At 47.5% G+C, this 19018-nt stretch overlaps 1 protein-coding gene across 5 annotated transcripts in view; it reads right to left on the bottom strand.

Annotated features, from left to right (window-relative positions):
• Positions 1 to 19018, bottom strand: part of PARP6 (poly(ADP-ribose) polymerase family member 6) — a 64412-nt gene that overhangs the window by 44686 nt on the left and 708 nt on the right. For all 5 annotated transcript variants that reach the window (XR_008311502.1, XM_053272883.1, XM_053272881.1 and 2 more), the window contains exons 2-4: positions 10638 to 10883; positions 8211 to 8288; positions 5386 to 5480 (exon numbers count right to left, since the gene is read on the bottom strand). Coding sequence is in view for 4 of the 5 variants with exons in the window: in XM_053272883.1 (XP_053128858.1) it covers positions 5386 to 5480; positions 8211 to 8288; positions 10638 to 10640 (176 nt within the window). In the remaining variant the exon portion in view is untranslated. The remainder of the gene's footprint in view (positions 1 to 5385; positions 5481 to 8210; positions 8289 to 10637; positions 10884 to 19018) is intronic.

The raw sequence follows: 19018 nt of genomic DNA, 5'->3' as shown, positions 1-19018 counted from the left end.
TTAGCTCTTTCCCCATAGGGAGGAACTACACTTCCCAGATTTCCTTTGCACCTTCCTAGCGACCCCAGTTCTGTAGAAGAGGCTCTCCCAGTGCTAGAGATGGTGGGAACTGCACAGAGCTGGCTGTGCTGGGAGCACATCACCAGTGGGGTGATGATACACATTTGTCGGGATCGGACATTTTGACAGACAGGCCAAATAAAAATAATTAAATCAGTTGACACAAATCAAACGTATGAAATGCACAGTTCAAAACAAGTACAGCAAAGACTAAATATAAATTTCAGGTCAACCACTAGACCTTTTTTGGGGGGGAGGGGGATAGAAGCATTTGTAATGCCCATAGAAACTTAGAAAGAGAAGGAGCCTTGAGGAGGACATGGCAGCATTGTGGTGTCATCCCCCAAAAGGGCTTGTTTCTTCTCTATAACAGTCACGCACCATGTCTCGAACAATGAGGGGATATCAGTGAAGCTGATCTTAGGATACAAACAGATTTGTAAGGGAGAAGGTAATTCTTGATTGATTCTTATTGGGCCAGAATTAGGCCATACAGGACTTTAAAGTAGGGGTGTGCGACCGGGGCTCAATATCTAACCAGCTCGGCTCGACAGGTTGGAGGTCGAACCAGACCGGCCTCGGCCAATCTGAGTTCAAACCAGTTCAGATCTCTGCTGGTAAAGAAGAATCCAGTGAGGATTCCTCTTTACCAGTACAGGGCAGGGCAGGGGGCTTCTCTAAAGGTAGAGTGGGTGGGAGTCATTTATTACTCACAGCTTTCATCCGCCACTGCCGTGGGTGGGGGAGCAGGGGGAGCAACAGCTCCCACCCCCACCCCCGCCGGCATCCCACAGATTAGCCGGGGCTGCCAGAGGTCCAGTTTGGGCCTTTTTTTGGCCCTGTTCAGGCCTCTGTGCACATGTGGGGGCTATTTTAGTGACTTCCACACCCCGTGTGTACAGAAGTCATTAAAATGGCCGCCACAAGTACACAGAGACCTGAACTGAGCCAAAGAAGGCCCGAACAAGGCTGCCACCGGCCAGGGCTACTCTGGGGGAGGCCAGTGGGGGTAGCAGGGAGCCTCCACACCCACCCGCCCACCCCTGCGGCCGCCATGGAAGTGGTGAGTAGTAAATGGAAGTGGTGAGTAGTAAATGATGCCCCTCCTGCCTGCTCTACCTTTAGGAAAGCCCCCCTGACCACCACCACCCACCTTTACTGGTAAGAGGAACCCTCACCAGATTCCCCTTTACCAGTAGAGAGCCGAATTGAATCTAATCGGTTCAGTGGTCGAACCAGATCAGGTCCAGTTTGACCTGAATCAAAGCCGAGCCTAGCCAGCTTAGTTTGAATCCAGCTCTGCAAAGCGTCAAATGCTGCCTTGCCCCACGTCTTTAGTGGGGGCAAGCCCCCTTTCTAAACTGAGCCTTGCAAACTTTGAAAGTGGCATGGGGAACAGAGAGGAGGGAAGGTTGCCAAGCGCCTCCGCTTCTCTCCTGGTGCTTCTTGCAGAATTTGCAAGGAGTGTGAGGGGAGACACCCCACGCAAAGTTTGCAAGGGTTGGATTGCAGCTCTGATGCGATCTGAAGAGCTGCGCACGCCTACTTTGAAGTCCTGAATGGCCTAATTCTGGCCCAATAAGAATTAATCAAGAATTACCTTCTCCCTTACAAATCGGTTTGTATCCTAAAATCAGCTTCACCTATATCCTCTCATTGTTAAAGACATGGTGCAATCATGCCCTTGCAAACAATCCGAAGAGCTGCTCTTGTGGCCACAGTGGGGAGCATGTTGCCGCCCCAATAACCCACCACCTGAGGCAACTGCCTCACTCTGCCTCGTGGAATGGCACTCCAGGTCCCTGAATTGTGAAACGCATCATACCTGCTTGTACGAATCCTTCTCATTCCTGTTTAACCTAAAGCACCAGCCTTTATGCAAAGACCTTCTGTGCCAAGACATGCAACCACTTCAGGGCTGCTTTCGTGGTTCGCTGGCTTTGTGCTCAGCTGCAAGGGGTATGTGCATTACCCCATTAGTCTTGGCTTCAGTGTGCTGGCTGCAAATCATCTCCGGCTTATCTCTCTGGGCACAGGCTTTCAGCTGCTGCTATTGCTAATTGGCATCTCTGCTCCAGAAGGCAGGAGGAGAAGAGGTGATTTGCCCCAGGACACTGGCAGCTCACAAATACACACACACATGGTCTGTAAAGAGCCAGAGAATGCTCCTGAATAAGATTACATTGCTCGTCCAGTGTGACTATATTTAGACGGCAAAAGCAGGAGCACTCAGAGAGCTTTCCATGAAACGGCAAAGATGTTTTCCTGTACACGCTGATTCCTGTTCTCCCCACCTCGTAGGGGGTGTGTGCACACAATCCACCATGCGAGTGAGGAAGTAAACGTCCGTCGTGCAGACTGCAAGCTGCACTGCAGTCTGGTTACCAGAGCTTGCCATTTAGATAGGGATCTGATCTGATTTAGACAAGGATTGACATGAGGGATCTGCAGGTTTTATCCCCCCCCCCCAACCCCAGCCACTTGCTTGTTCTTGTCCTCAGGGAAGTCTCTTCCCACAGGCGGGTCACCTGCCTACCTGGGACAGTCCCTATTAACTGGTCTCTGCCCCTGGAAATCACTGTCCCTACGTTGTCTCTATTTCTACTTTGGGACCTGCCAGCATAGCATAGTGGTTAGAGCGTGGGACTAGGACCGGGAAGACCCGAGTTCGAATCCCCATTCAACCATGTGACTCTGGGCCAGTCATGTATCTCTCAGCCTAACCTACCTCACAGGGTTGTTGTGAGGATAAAAATAAGCATGTACACCACTCTGAGCGCCTCAAAAGGAAGAGTGGGATATAAATGTAAAAAATAAATAAAATGAAGTGAAATGAATTGTTAAAAAGCTTCCTGTCAATGTTATCAGTTTGCGAGCTTCATCTCCCTTCCTCCAGGATCTCTAGAAGTAAAATTTGGGGTCGAGTTAGATGTTACTTTAAGCATATACTGTGCATATGCGTGCTTGGGTTTTTTTCTTTGTTAAACAGCATGTGACAGAGAGGCTGATAGGAACATAGGCAGCTGCCTTATACCGAGTCAGACCACTGGTCCATCTAGCTCAGTATTGTCTACACAGACGGGCAGTAGCTCTCCAAGGTTTCAAGCAGGAGTCTACCTGGAGATGCTGCCAGGGATTGGCCCCATTACTGAGGGATTCCCCATAAGAGAATACTATAGCCATCTCTCCAGCTCTTAGTGCTGCCTTCCCAGGATCTTGCTTCCATTTACTGCGCGACTCAGAGAGCTGAACACAGACCTCAGGGAACCTTCAGAGATCTCACAGCAACACATAAGAACATAAGAAGAGGCCTGCTGGATCAGGCCCAAGGCCTATCTAGACCAGCACTCTGTTTCCCACAGTGGCCCACCAGATGCCTCTAAGAAGCCCACAAGCAAGAGATAGGAGTATGCCCCCAATTTTGCCCTAACTCCCCTAAAATACATAAACACAGAAAACATGAAACCTGAGTACTTTCCAGAAGGGAACTTAAAATTACTTTGCTACATATAGGTTTGGTGTGCGTTCGTACGATCTGGGTTTTGACACCATCTTGGATATGGGAACAGCAAGGTGCCGTTCACACAGCCACAGCCTGTATTCATGTCTTTTCTTGACGTTTCAGGTTTAAAGCTCTAAATGTGCGTGATAAAAGAGTAGCTAGTTTTTAGTTTTGAGAACAGTTTGCAGGCTTGCTGAGTTTCCTCAGAAGTAAACTATTTAGTTCAATGGGCTTCCTCCAAAGTAAGAATGCATAGGATTGCAGCTGTATTTCTCCCTCCATGCCTTTGAGAGGTGTTTGTGTGTATGTGTGTGTGTATCTGTGTGTTTTATTATTACTGTTGTGAGTAATTGAAACGTCCTGTCTGCTTCTTAGTTGAGGGAGACAGCTTGTGTGTGTGTTTTGCTTTGGTGCTCCCTTTCATTCTCTTGCACAATGGTACCAGTGGTACTGGGAAAAAAAAGCCTTTTTTTTTTTGCAAGAGCCCGTTGCTCGAGCAATTTCACCAAAGTGGGGGAGGAGGGGCAGGAAAGCCATCACGTCACCTGCCCCTTCCTCTCCGCTCAAAACCTCAGCGCAGAAAGTAGTGTAAAATTCCGACACCTAACTCTAACCAGCTTCAAAACATTAGGCTTTGCCATGGGATTTTACACCACTTCTTCCCAAGCAGTCGGGAAAGAACCCTGGCCCTGGAAGCCTAAATTAGTTAACAGAGGTCCAATGCTTTTTTAGAATGGAAATTCAGAACTCCACAATGATATGCAAGTGTCAATTCACACTCATAAACTTCCTCACTACAACACACGCCAGTGCCTTTTCCTAGACTAGGGAGGAGAGCTGGTCTAGGGAAAACAGCTGGTCTTGTGGTAGCAAGCATGATTTGTTCCCTTAAATAAGCAGGGTCCACCCTGGTTGCATATGAATGGGAGACTACATGTGAGCACTGTAAAATCGTCCCCTTAGGGGATGGAGCCGCTCTGGGAAGAGCAGAAGGTTCCAAGTTCCCTCCCTGGCAGCATCTCCAAGATAGGGCTGGGAAAGACTCCTGCCTGCAACCTTGGAGAAGCCGCTGCCCGTCTGTGTAGACAAAACTGAGCTAGATGGTCCGAGTCAGTATATGGCAGCTTCCTATATTCCTAGTCTGTGCACACATACTTTATAGCCTAGAGGTACATTCCATGACATTCAGAAACTGACTCAGAGTAGAAGAAAATCCTCAGAACCAGGAAGTTGACAGCACTATTGCAGAAGAGCATTATATAGCAATAGCAATAGCACTTACATTTATATACCGCTCTATAGCTGGAAGCTCTCTAAGCGGTTTACAATGATTTAGCATATTGCCCCCCAACATTCTGGGTACTCATTTTACCGACCTCGGAAGGATGGAAGGCTGAGTCAACCTTGAGCCCCTGGTCAGGATCGAACTTGCAACCTTCTGGTTACAGGGCAGCAGTTTTACCACTGCGCCACCAGGGGCTCTTCATATTCATTGGGGAAGCCTCTGTGGGAAGCCTCTGTTATATTCATTGGGGAAGCCTCTGTGGGGAGTACCAGTGGAGTCTGAGGGAAAGGCCTTTAGCAGTTGGAGCAGAAATGGGAATGCTTGATCAAGGTACGGGTTCTAGAGGAGCCTAGACAACTAGAGGAACCTAGACTTTTCTCATTGCTACCTGTCACTTTAAATCCTTTAATTGCATGACTTGAAAATTTGAACTGCACAAATGTTCTTTTAGAACAGCCTTTTTTAAAAAAAACCTGCACCTTTTCTGTCTGGTTGCCCTTTTAAAAAGTCCTGCCCAGGTCTACGCCGCAGTACCCACCGGACAGACACAGAATTCTCACTGTAGAGCTCCTTCACAGCCTCAATGTCCGCATCCAGCTGCGGGTGCCGGTACAGGTCCGCCGCGCAGGTCCCCTGCAGAAACACACACACAATAATGATGGGGACACATCCAAAGAGAGCCCAAGAGAGAGGGGGAGAGATTTTGCATCATTTTAGCCCAGAGGGGGAAGGACTGTAGCTCAGGGGCAGAGCATCTGCTTTGTATGCAAAGGTCCCAGGTTCAATCCCTGGCAACATCTCCAGGGAGTTATTCACACATGACTTCATGCTGCGGGGTAAATGTTGAGCGGGTTTTGCTTTCAGTGCAAGTTCACATGGCATGCCTCCGTGTTTTCCTGCTAGCCAATGGTGGGAGGGGGAGCAGAAATTACTAAAGAGCTACATCTGCATTTGTAAAGAGAGTATCCCTCTTATCATGCTAGTGATTCTACCTCAGTGCCTCTCCTTGATTGCCCCAGCGTTTTCAGAAAAAGCAGCTTAAAACCGGCATTTTCAAAACCGGGACATAAGTCGAGAAGTTAGAATTCGCATCACAGCGCCCAATTTGTGTGTGGAGTGGGTCCGAGGACCTCGAAAGGACTTCGGGGTAAGTTTGGTTGGTGTGTGAACGCGCACACACACTCTCCCGAAGGGGACTCGGGGTAACAGCCGTGTCTGTAAAGCCTCCTGGAAAGGCCGGGCAAGACTCCTGCCTGAAGCCTTGGCAAAGCCACTGCCAGTCAGTGTAGACAATAGTGAGCTGGATGGACCAAGGGTCTGACTCAGTATAAGCAGCCGTGGCCAGTGAGGGTGCCGCCAGGGTGGGTGGGCGAGAGGCACCTTTGTGCATAAATTAGTAAGTGCTTATCTCCATTGCAGCCCCTTTCCCACGCACCCGGCCGCCGGGCGAGAGATCAGCTCCACAGAAGCCAGGTCAGTGGTGGAGCTGATCTTCCGCTGCGGGGAATGCTGTCTGGCACACTGCTGCGCAGAGCAGCTTTCGGGTAGGTGGAGCTAAGCACCTACTGGTTGATACTTAAACTAATTTATACACTGTGGAACTAGACAATACTTTAAGTTGCCCAGAGTGCAAGAGGCATAAGAACATAAGAACAGCCCTGCTGGATCGGGCCCAAGGAAGCCCATCTAGTCCAGCATCCTGTTTCACACAGTGGCCCACCAGATGCCACTGGAAGCCCACAACAGGAGCTGAAAGGGGCAGGCCCTCTCTCCTGCTGTTACTCCCCTGCAACTGGTACTCAGAGGCATCCTGCCTTTGAGGCTGGAGGTGGCCCTCGAATCCCCGGTGGGGTGCTTCCCAGACTGTGCCTAGTAAAGAAAAATATATTTGTAGTCTCCTATATCGGGCAGCAGCGATATAGGAAGGTGCTGGAAAAGGCATCATCTCATACTGTGCAGGAGGAGGCCATGGGAAGCCACTCCTGTATTCTGCCAAGGAAATCACATGGATATGTGATCGCCACGAGTCGAGATCGACTCAGCAACATGCCTGTACCACAGCCTTGATCCAGAATGTAGCCCCAGTTGCTCCCATGTATTATTATTATTTATTATTATTTTACATTTATATCCCGCTCCTCCTCCAAGGAGCCCAGAGCGGTGTACTACATACTCAAGTTTCTCTTTCACAACAACCCTGTGAAGTAGGTTAGGCTGAGAGAGAAGTGACTGGCCCAGAGTCACCCAGCTAGTATCATGGCTGAATGGGGATTTGAACTCGGGTCTCCCCGATCCTAGTCAACAGGAGCTTTCCTCCCTGGTTAAAAAGCAACCGTGGGGGAGGCAGTGTGGCAATCCAGATCAAGACCATAGCAAAGGGAATGACTTAAAGCAGAAGTTCCCAACCACAGCTCCCCAGATATTGTTGGACTACAACTCCCATCATCCCCTGCCACAATGACCCTCAGCAGGAGGGGAGGGGAGTCGTAGTCCAACCCAAGGATGGAAACCTATTAAAAGCCCACTTCTCCCACTGTGGTCCTGCTCAGGGGTGGGGCTTGCTGAAAAAACAAGCATGGGAGCCACAGAGCATGTTTTTAAAATAACATCAGGTGTGGCCTCAAAAAAGAAATAAAATAAATGGCAGAAAGAAGGAACATTCTGTACTCAGTAATTTTCTACCACAGAACCCAGTTCCTAGCTTTCAGCTCAGAAAAGCTGGACAAACAGGTTGCTAAGGCTTGGGAAAGATGGCCAAGACGTCACAGAAGGATCGCCTTCACATCATTGCTGCTGGCAATAAAAGGAGCTGGTCTTGTGGTAGCCAGCACAACTTGCCCCCTTAGCTAAGCAGGGTCTGCCCTGGTGGCGTATGAATGGGAGACTAGAAGTGTGAGCACTGGAAGATATTCCCCACAGGAGATGGAGCCGCTCTGGGAAGAGCATCAGAAGTTTCCAAGTTCCCTCCCGGGCAGCATCTCCAAGATAGGCCTGAGAGAGATTGCTGCCTGCAAGCTTGGAGAAGCTGCGGCCAGTCTGGGTAGACAATACTGAGCTAGATAGACCAATGGTCTGACTCAGTATATGGCAGCTTCATAAGTTCCTAAGATGCGTCCATATTGCTTACCCTCAAGCTCTACAGGGAATTTAAAAGAATCCCACCCAGGGGTGTATCTATAACTGAGCAGAAGGGTTCAAAGAACACAGGGGAGCCCCACCCTAGCTCCTGAGGGCCCTCCAGCTCCACCCTATTTTCTTCATTATCGCCCCCTCTCCCCTAGCTATGCCCCTGATCCCACCCCACCTTGGCTGAGCTGCCGCTAGCACACAGCCTTCCCCCTCCAGAGATACCAGCAGCCTCACCTGTACTCCATATAAGAATTCCTCTGACTCATTGTCGCCATCGGAATCATCATCAGTCCAGTACTGGCCTTTGATGTCCTAAAAGGCAAGAAAGACGTCAGAGCAGGTGTGTGGGGCAAGGGGAGATTTATTAATTACATTTTTAGACCAGTATTCTTGCAAGGAACACAGGACATGGTGTCATTCCCCACCCCACCCCCACCCCACTCATTTTATCCTAATAATAATTTTATTTCTTGGCCGCCCCCATTACAATTGTTCTCTGGGAGGCTCAAAGACAATAAAACAACAGAATAAAATATACAGTTCAAAGCACATTGAAACAAAAGGCAACTATAAAATAGAAAGCATCAATTTGTTTAATTTAAATTCTTTAATTTCAAAATGTTTTACAGATTTATTTTTTTTAAGGCCTGGGTGAGCAAGAAGGACTTCGCCTGACATTTAAACAACCACCCTGCAAGGTAGGTTAAGCTGAGAGAGTGACCCCTGTCACCCAGTGAGCTTCATGGCTAAGTGGGGATTTGAACAGGTCTCCCCAGGATTTATTCAGCACTCAAAACCACTACCCCATCCTGGTAAACAGATGTCACAATCACATAATGAATCACACAATTTGGTGCTTCATCCAATATCACAGAACTCTTCCCTTAAAAAAAATAAAATAAATTAAGCTGCTAGTCCTCACAGATGATAAAAGCTTTGGGGCAAACATAAAATCAATATTGGCTGACATGCACATAATACTGCATTTGCATTTTGGAAGTGGAGATGTTGTCACTGTGTGCATACTTTTGCTCGGTGCACATGTGCAGCATTAGTGTGCATGTTTTCCATTGGCTTCAGGCTCAAAGACAAGGGGCCTACACTTCCACCATCCGTGCCCTGATATACTCCAACAGACTTGAGAGACATGTGTTTTTACAAGGGTTTTTTTAAATGATATGCTGTTGTGGGACACCAAGTGAGGAGGAATGGGTAAATGTGTTTTTAAATGGCTGTGTTCATACAATTACAAGGGTCCTGATTAAAAGTTAATCAGGATTAGTAAGCCCAGCAGAGCTGATGGTGTGAAAACAGAATTTCAGGGCAATCCTGATCAAACTACTCCAGTTAACCAGCATTTGACTAGGACAGATAACCAGACTAGATGTGAGCACTGTAAGATGTTCCCTTTAGTGGATGGGGCCACTCTGGGAAGAGCACCAGCATGCTTACATGCAGAAGGTTCCAAGCTCCCTCCCTGGCATCTCCAGAAAGGGCTGAGACAGACGCCTGTCTGCAACCTTGGAGAAGCCACTGCCAGTCTGTGTAGACAATACTGAGCTAGATGGACCAATGGCCTGACTCAGTAGAAGGCAGCTTCCTATGTTCCTATTTACCAGGACTGATCTATCCTGGCATGGTTTCACACAATCAGTGGATCCTGGTCCCTTTTGTCTGGTGGGATGACTAGACCAAATCTGATCCTAGATCAATCAATTATTCATTCATTCATTCATTCAATTTCTATACTGCTCTTCCAAAAATGGCTCAGGGAGGTTTACATTAAAACAAAACATATCTATAACAACAGCAACAACACTGACAATAAAATTCAGCCATCCTAGGTCCTTGGGAAGGACTCGATGTCTGGATAAAACAAACCAGTCAATAACACCGGTCTGACTGTGTAAATAAATAATAATAATTCAATTTCTATACCGCACAGCTTACAGATACACATACCACTGCACATGTGCACAGATGTTCACATGTTATGCTGAATGCAGGGGTGCAGATAGAGGGCAAGCTTAAGGAACAACTCCTCAATGGAATTTCTGGGTGGAGAGGAAAGACACGTGGGAGACAGAAAAATGTTTTCAGGATTGAAGATATGGCCCATGGGCAAATCGGTTTGGCAGGGGGAGTTCCGTAAAATGGGGGCCCAAACGCTTAGTGGGGTTCTGCACCCCTGGTTGCACACACATAAACTGCACCCTTCCTAACTCCACCTGCATTTTGAGGAGGCCTGCCCTCAGATCCACTTTTAAAATGAATGCAGGTGCACATTCATATGCATATGTTTACAGACATCCGGACACAGGGAACCATAATGCCTGGACAGGGCTTATGTGAGTATTGCTTGCACCTTCTATTTCCACATGTCATCCATCCTTCCACGCAATGTGAGAGATGGCTCTCAATTCCAGCATCCCAGCATGATCCGCCTTGGATCGTTGCCGTTTTGATTGGGCAACCTTAGCACGCGCACATACAGGCACAGACATGCACATGCACACGCACACACACACATCCTCTGTCAGTCCCCAGAGCAGGTAGCACAGCCTTTTCCTCCCTTGCCAGTGGCCACTCGACGCCCGCTTGCCTGCCGCCGCCGCCCCCCCCCCCCAATCCACCCATTGAGCCGCACTGCATGCTGCTTACCATTTGCTTAGTGGTTGACAGCTCCTTCTGCAGGGCTATAGGCCTCTCCCCTCCATGCTACCATCCAGCCTGGAAGCGGCAAGAGAGACATCCAAGCCTTGATGTCAGGGCGGTGAGCCAGTCTAGGGAGTATGTGCTTCCGTCGCCCGGGCAACCAAGTCACTCCAAAAGGCTGAGAGCGCAGCGCTGGGCCTGACGTCAGCGCTGTGCTGCGGGCTCCTCATTGGCCAGGGCAAACTCGGCCTCCTGAAAGGGAAACCCAAGACATTGTTGGTCTTTCAGTGGAAGCCTATAGTAAATACTGTGTATGAGGCGGAGGCAAGAATTCCCCTTCTCCAAGCTGCAGCATTAGTCCTTGGCCATCCACCTGGAAGGAGAAATGTTATTGCCCATACTGCAATACAAATCAAAGTGCACACACAGACCCACACAACATGATACGCAATCACATTTGCATTCATAGCCATAATGTCAATGCAGGGGCGTAGCAAGGTTGGAGGGGGCCCAGAGACAAGATTTTGAAATGCCCCCCCCCCACTGAAGCTCAGCTCATGAAGTAAAGAAATTTTAAATGAGGCTGAATAGTGGTATAGTGGTAACAAAAAGCATAGTTATATATATCCTATATATAACCTATGTGCCACAATAGAACATCATCCTAAATTATTTTTTTAAAGGTTTTGTAAATTGTGGACGATGCAAGTCATTTAATGGTACTAGAGAAAGACATGCTGTTCTGGGAGCTCCAGGTCTTAATACTCACATCAGGTTCAGAGGATGAATACAACTAAGGAAGCCTGGGCGGGTGTGTGGCTGGGGGAGTCCATCATGTGACTTGCTTCTAGGGGGCCCCCCACGGCAGTGGGCCCCCAGACAACTGTCTCCCCCGTGCCCTATTATAGTTACGCCCCTGTGTCAGTGGTATTCATTCCTTTCTGGTGTGTATTCTGTCGGGGCTTTTTCAGACGGCAACTTTACTTTGGGAGGGTGGGTGCGCGTTCACGTATCGGCCAGATTTACCCCGAAGTCAGTGCGAGATTTCAGAGAGCGCTTCACACACGATTCGGGGTTTTTCCTCCGTATTGGAACCTAGACTGATTTATGTCTGGGATTAAAAAAAAAAAATCCTCTTTTTGTGTTGGAGGATCTGTTGTGCCCCAAACTCACAGTAAAGCCTCGTGGTAAGTCCGCAGTAAAGCCTGCTGTCTGAAAAAGCTCTTGGTGAAAAACAATTCATGCTCCTCACAATTCTAACGTTTTGGGAAGCAAGTTGGAAATGTCAAAGTCACATGTGCCATGCAAAACAGAAGGTGAAAGAGAGCCACTTTAAAATCACATCTATCTATTCTGTTCTATGGTTATTTTAGATTCAGTTTGCTGGACCAGAAAATGTAATAACTGATGTAAGCATCACTTGTGCAAAATGGCCTCAGCTCCAAATTAAAGAAATGGGAAAACAGTTTGTTGTGCTTTGTATCTAGGAAACAAATAAGTTCACAGTCCAAGCAAGTTATAATCTAGACTCTGACTTCTTAAAGAAATCTACAAAAACACAGCAGCTGACAGATAATTAGGAGTCTGAACCATGCCTGCACCAATCTTCATTGTTGTTATTATCTGTCATTCCTACAGCATATTGTAGCATGCAAAGTACTTTACAGAAATTATCATTCTCTTTAATCCTCATAAAACCCCTCTGAGGCCAGTCATTAATATTCCTACTTTCCTGAAGAGGAACGGAATCAGAAACAGAATGAGTCACTGACGTGCCACAGGGCCCAGCAGGGACAGAGGTCAAATTCACTTGTGCATTTTTAAAGCACTTCAAAGATCACTCAGGAACTATGCGCAGCTTCAGTTGATGCATGTTATCTCCATTCACAAGATGATATACTTTCCCCACTTTAAATGTCATGGCATTCACACACAACCCAAGTTTCCAGCGAGTGAAAGGGGAAGACACTCTCCCACTTGTCTGCCCCAGATGCTGGCCTATACTGCCCTTTGGCTAGATTAAGAGGCAATCCCATCAAGGCTGTGTTAGTCTTGTTAGTTTTACCAATTAATATTGGTGTTGCTTATTAATCAATATTTCATTTCCTGTGCCCCTAAACCTTAAAATAAACCTGATTCTATTTTTGAACATCAACCTCTCTGTCAGTTCTTTCCAAGACCAAAGCTTTGCACAAATTTATTCTGAAATGGGCTGCTCCATTTAACCTCACTAGTTCCCCACACAATCCCAAAAAGTAGTCAGGGATGTTTGCCAATTCCCCTGGGAGCAGTGCCATTAACAGGTGGCAGGCGGAGGGGAGCAAGGAGAAAGCACACCTCAAACAAGTAGCTTGCTCCCTTCCATTTCTGTTTCAGAACTCGAACATGTGGGGACATACATGGCTTGCCCACCCAGAAATGCACGCTGCCCCTTCTGTGCCCCCCCCCCCAGTTTTTTTCTAGTGCTGCCACTGAATGATGTGGTGATGGTCTAACAGTGTGAAACCTCCTCTTATGCATCCACCATTGTCATCCACCATTTTATTCACCACCATCTTTATTCACCTCCAGGGGTGAATAAAACATCTGGAACATCTGGAAACTTGCATTTCCAGATGTTATTGGACTACAACTCCGATCATGATGGGACCCAAGTTTGACAAGCCTTGTCCTACTCTGTCGTTTTGTGAGACTGGTCTTGTCAGTTTTGTCTTTTCTTTCCCCACCCCCAAAAGAGCACAAGTGTAAAGTGTAAAAGAGCACAAGTGTCATCACAGCACTCCTACTCACAAACAAACTGAGGAGGTATCAATGAAACTGGCAAGGCTCTGGAACTTGCCTTGGAGCACATACCCATAGTAAAGGGAAAGGAGGAGGAACTGGGTACAGGAGCCATACCCAAAGAAAGACACTACTGCAGAACAGAGAGGAGGGGTTAAAGTGTGGGTGGGAGACTAAAAATGTGAATAAGGGGGAACACAACTGTTCAAAGGTGACACAAAAAACAAAGAGTGAAATGCCATTGTAAATCCTCCTTCCTGATTTGCCATATATTAACCTAATGGCATAGTGGGAAAATGACTTGACTAGCAAGCCAGAGGTTGCCAGTTTGAATCCCCACTGGTATGTTTCCCAGACGATGGGAAACACCTATATCAGGCAGCAGGGATACAGGAAGGTGCTGAAAGGCATCATTTCATACTGCGTGGGAGGAGGCAATGGTCAACCCCTCCTGTATTCTACCAAAGAAAAACCACAGTGCTCTGTGGTTGCCAGGAGTTGACACCAATAGCACACTTTACCTTTAATGTGAAGGAAGGACTCCTTCCCTTTATGTTTTGTGGATTGTTTTATTTGGTTTGTGTTCCCTCTAAGCTTTGCAGGGCAGTGGTGTAGGGATGCCGGCAGCGGGCCCAGTTCAGCCCACCGCCAACAGCCCCCCCCCAGCTACGCTTCCTGAATCAATCAATCAATCAATCAATCAATCAATCAATTTATTTCAGTCATTGACCAAAAACATTACATTACACAATAGCCAATCGCAATTTACATAAAATGTGACAAAGGAAGGGGCAACAGCCTCTAGTTGTTCAAAGTCTGATGGATCTAGAAGACTTTAATCAGGGCTGGCGGGTCTCCACTGGAAGTGGGATCCTCCTTCTCCTCCTCCTCTTCCCTCCTCCTCCTCCTCCCCCTCCTCTTCCTCCTCCTCCTCCTCCTCCTCCAAAAGGTTGAGTCAGACCCTCGGCCCATCTAGCTTAGTACTGTCTACACAGACTGGTAGACGTTTCCCCACAGCTGGAGTCTCTCTCAACCCTATCCTGGAGATTCCAAGGAGGGAACTTGGAACCTTCTGCAGGCAAGTACTCCTCCCAGAGCTGCTCCATCCCCTCAGGGGAATATCTTACAGTGCTGATGCATGTAGTCTCCCATTCATATGCAAACCAAGGTAGACCCTGCTTAGCAAAGGGGACAAGCCATGCTTGCTACCACCAAACCAGCTCTTCAGATATCTGGAGGACTCTCAGAGAAGAAAGAGTGGACTTGTTCTTTGCTGATCCTTAGGGAAGAATTAGATTCAGTCATCCCAAAACCTTCAAGTTAAGATGATTTCAATTTTCAACGGTGCCCTAAAGAACATGGAAACGGCAAGTTAAGGCACCCATCTTAACTTGCACATGATGTAAGGACTTTGTACAGTCTTATGCTGTTTTAGGAATGAGGCTCCATACACCCATGCCTTTACACATGAGTAGACCGCACGCTTGCTCACAAATCACTCCTCCCAAGTCTATTTGCCACCTCATTGTTGATTCAGTGGGAGGAGAAAATTAAAGCCCCAAAGGAGAAAGGGAGGAGGAAGGGGACGTTTGTTTAATTCCGCAAGTGCCAGAGTTTTATCAAACAGGCATGTTCATAACCAGGAAGTCATTTTGCAGAATTTGCCAGGATTTGTCCCTTCCAATTCTGACTTCAGAACCCTCAGCAGGCAAAATCAGTGATAAATTCCCTTAGCTGATTTTACCCTGTTGCTATGGGGACTGAGTTAATAACTCAGGAAATATTGAATCGATTCCCCCAAAAAACAATAAATGCATCAGCATACATATATATATATATATATATTTAAAATATTAAAAGAATTCTAAGAAATGTTATCTGATGGCAAAACATACAGCCAGCATGGGAACCCCTCTTTTCAGGAGCTGATATTATAACGGTTGTCGTTTTTCAGTGGATCTGCACCAAATTTGGAAGGGTGGTGTCTCTTGTTACCAGGCTGAGGTCTACAAACGGTCAGGCAGATTTGACAGACAGCTTTGATTGTATGACCAAAAGAATGTCCAGGGCTAATAACAGTATAATGTTGAAACAACTCTTCCTCTTAACTGTACTAGGGGTGTGCGTTTCATTTCGGATACAAAACGTTTTGTGTACAAAACAGGCCATTCCAGCTGTTTTGTAGCCAAAACAAAACACCCAATGCTCAAAACAGAAAGTTTTGTAGCCAAAACAAAACGTCCCTGTTTCGGATACAAAACGTTCTGTTGTTTCAGCTGTTTTGGAACTCCATTTTGCAATCGCAAACAGTCTTTCTCCTTCAGGCTCCGTTTTTAGTTTTGACATCTGTTTGAATTTCCAGCCCTTCCAGCCCGCAGATTGGCCAGTGAAAGCATGGGCTGATCTGCTGGCAATTGCCTCCTTATTCCCTTTAAGCAAATGTAAGGGTAAATTTTACCCTCATTGGCCAGTGGGGCCGTGTGCATTTCATTGTTGTTGTTTCACACTATTGTGTGTAGATCAATTGCATTTCGGGCAGGGGGGATGTGGATGTGCATGACCTTTGGAAATCTGCCTGATTTTCTTCCAAAGCTCTGCTGTTGTTGATGTGTGATGTTATTTGGGGTGGATTTGGGGCAGAAAGGGGGCTTTGGGGGCAGAAGAGTGGTTCAGGTGGTAGTGCCCCAATGGGTGCCTGCTGCCACCCAGATTCCAGACGAATTGGGGAAAGGGCTGATTTTTAAAGAATTTTTGAAAAAGGGGCAGAAAGGGGGCCTGAGGGGCAAAACAGTGAGTTGGGTGGCAGTGCCCCAAGGGGTGCCTGCCACAACCCAGGTTCCAAAGGAATAGGGCAAAGGGCTGATTTCTTAGGAATTGTTGGAAGTTTACGCTTCTTTAAGGTTCCCCCCCTCCCCAGGGAATAATGGAGGTTTCAGCAGACCCATAACTCCACCTGGAGGGCACTGGGGTGACCGGGAGCAAGTGGTGGTGTAGTGCACATAGGGTGCCAACCGCCCCCATGGGTTGCTAACCCACGGGGTGCTGGGTTCTGCTGTTTCTGAAGTGTTCTGAGTGTAGATTCTCTGGCAGCATATGAGATTTTCAATGACAAACCATGAATCCACTCTCATATGCTACCAGACAATCTGAATCTACACTCAAAACATCTCAGAAACAACAGAACCCAGTACCCCATGGGTTAGCAACCTATGTGCTCTACACCACCACTCGCTCTGGGCCACCCTGGTGCCCCCCAAGTGCAGTTATGGGGCAGGAATTATGGAGGTCCATCATTCTCTATGGGGAAGAACTTTACAGATGCAGAAACTCCATTGCTTCTTTACAAAACAGCCTTCTGCCCAATTCCTTTGAAATAATTCTGGCAGCTTCCTTGCCACCACTGGGCACTACCACCCACCCTACTCTGCTCTGGGCCACACCTTTCCCCCCAACATGAAGCTATACTTTTGCTAAAACCTCCATTCTTCCCTATGGGAAGAATCCTATACTTCAAAAATTCACCAAAAACCAGCCCTTTGCCCAATTTCTCTGAAACTTGGGTGGTAGTTTCCACCCATCAGGCACTACCACCATTTTTCCCTGGGGCCATTTTTAAAAATCCAAAACGTTTCAGATTCGGATTTTGCAATTTCGAACAAAGAACAAAATTGGGGTGTTTCGGATTCGCTGATTTCGAACAAAGAACAAAGTGGGGTTGTTTCGGATTCGGGCCAAAAACAAAACAGAAAACAAAACAAAACGCACAACCCTAAACTATATTGACACTCAATGTTCCCTGTAACAGGAATTCCCAGTTATTGTTGACTACAACTCCCAGCATCCTCCGCTGCAGTGACTTTTGGCTAGGGATTATGGGAGTTTTAGTCAACAACATCTGGAAATCCCTGTTACCGGGAACACTGCTGGCACTGGTGTGCCAGTATCAATTAACAGGTTGGAATTACAAGGAAGCAGAATCAGGCTGGACATTAGGAAGGATTTTCTAAATTTAAGAACTGCTTGACAGAGGTACAGTCTGCCTCATGGTGGGCTGTCCTTTGCAGGAGGTTTTCAAGCAGAGACTGGATGGTCATCAAGGCTCCCTGTGACATGAATTCCCAGTTGTTGTTGACTACAGCTCCCAGCATCCTCAGCTGAAGTGGCCTTTGGCTAGGGATTATGGGAGTTGTAGTCAACAATGCCTGGGAATCCCTGTTACAGAGAATACTGCCGGTCATCTGTCAGAGATGCTGTAGCAATTTCTTGCATTGTGCAGAGGAGGGTTGGACAAGAAGAACAAGATCCCTTCCAACTCTAATTTTCTATGACTCTATTAAAAAAAACACATAGACACACACTCAAAACAACTATATCTGCAGATGGCTGCTCTGGGGGCAAAGGGCCACTTAGAGAGTGATTTTCAGCAAGGAAAGAATAGCAGCAGAAAGCACTAACCCCCCTCACCAGATAATGTGCTCCAGCATTGAATCAGATCACCCACTGATCTGATTCAATGCAGATCAGTGGGTTCCCAAACAATGAATCATTGTTTGGGAACTTCAAAGAGCCGCTTCTGGTTCATTTCTTGCTCTGAGCCCATCTGCTCCTAACGGGTTTAAAGTAGGGATAGGCTACCTTTGGCCCTCCAGCTGAGTTGCTGAACTTCAGCTCCCATCATCCCCAGACATATTGTGGCCTGGGGAAGATGGGACGAAGGTTTGGCATCCGCTGGAGTGCCAAAGGTGGCCTGCCCCTGGTTTAAGGGAATGTGTAATTTGGCCTGACTCCCTTCTTCCCTGATGCTGGTTGTGCAAAAGCTATTAAAGGACATCTTCCCATGCTACCAGGATAATATGAAAAGCCCCAGGCCAGATGAGACAGCCCCACCTGAAACTCCTCCTCCTCCTAGATAGGAACATACGAAGCTACCTTGTACTGAGTCAGACCATTGGGCCAGCTAGCTCAGTATTGTTGACACAGACTGGCAGCAGCTTCTCCAAGGCTGCAGGCAGGAGTCTCTCCCAGCCCAATCTTTAATCAGGGCTGGGGGGTGTCCGCTGGAGTGGGATCCTCCTCCTCCTCCCTCCTCCTCTTCCTCCTCCAAAAGGTTGAGACAGACCCTCGGACCATCTAGCTTAGTACTGTCTACACAGACTGGTAGACGTTTCTCCACAGCTGGAGTCTCTCTCAACCCTATCTTGGAGATGCCAAGGAGGGAAACTTGGAACCTTCTGCAGGCAAACAGGCAGGTGCTCCTCCCAGAGTGGCCCCATCGAATATCTTACAGTGCTCACATGCTGGTGTGTTTCCTAGACTATGGGAAACACCTACTGTATATCAGGCAGCAGTAGTATAGGAAGATGCTGGAAAGCATCATCTCATACTGCGTGGGAGATGGCAATGGTCAACCCCTCCTGTATTCTGCCCAAGACAACCACAGGGCTCTGTGGAGTCGACACCGACTCGATGGAACAACTTTACCTAGAGATTCTGCCAAGGACTGAACCTGGGACCTTCAGCATGCAAAGCAAATGCTGTACCTCACAGCTACGGCCCCGTCCTTAAATGAAGCTGTTGCATACTGAGTCAGACCGTTGGTCCATCGA

Source organism: Hemicordylus capensis, chromosome 10 (genome assembly GCF_027244095.1).
Source record: "Hemicordylus capensis ecotype Gifberg chromosome 10, rHemCap1.1.pri, whole genome shotgun sequence".
NCBI classification, from domain to species: Eukaryota; Metazoa; Chordata; class Lepidosauria; order Squamata; family Cordylidae; genus Hemicordylus; species Hemicordylus capensis.
This window is presented reverse-complemented; position numbering and strand designations above follow the sequence as displayed.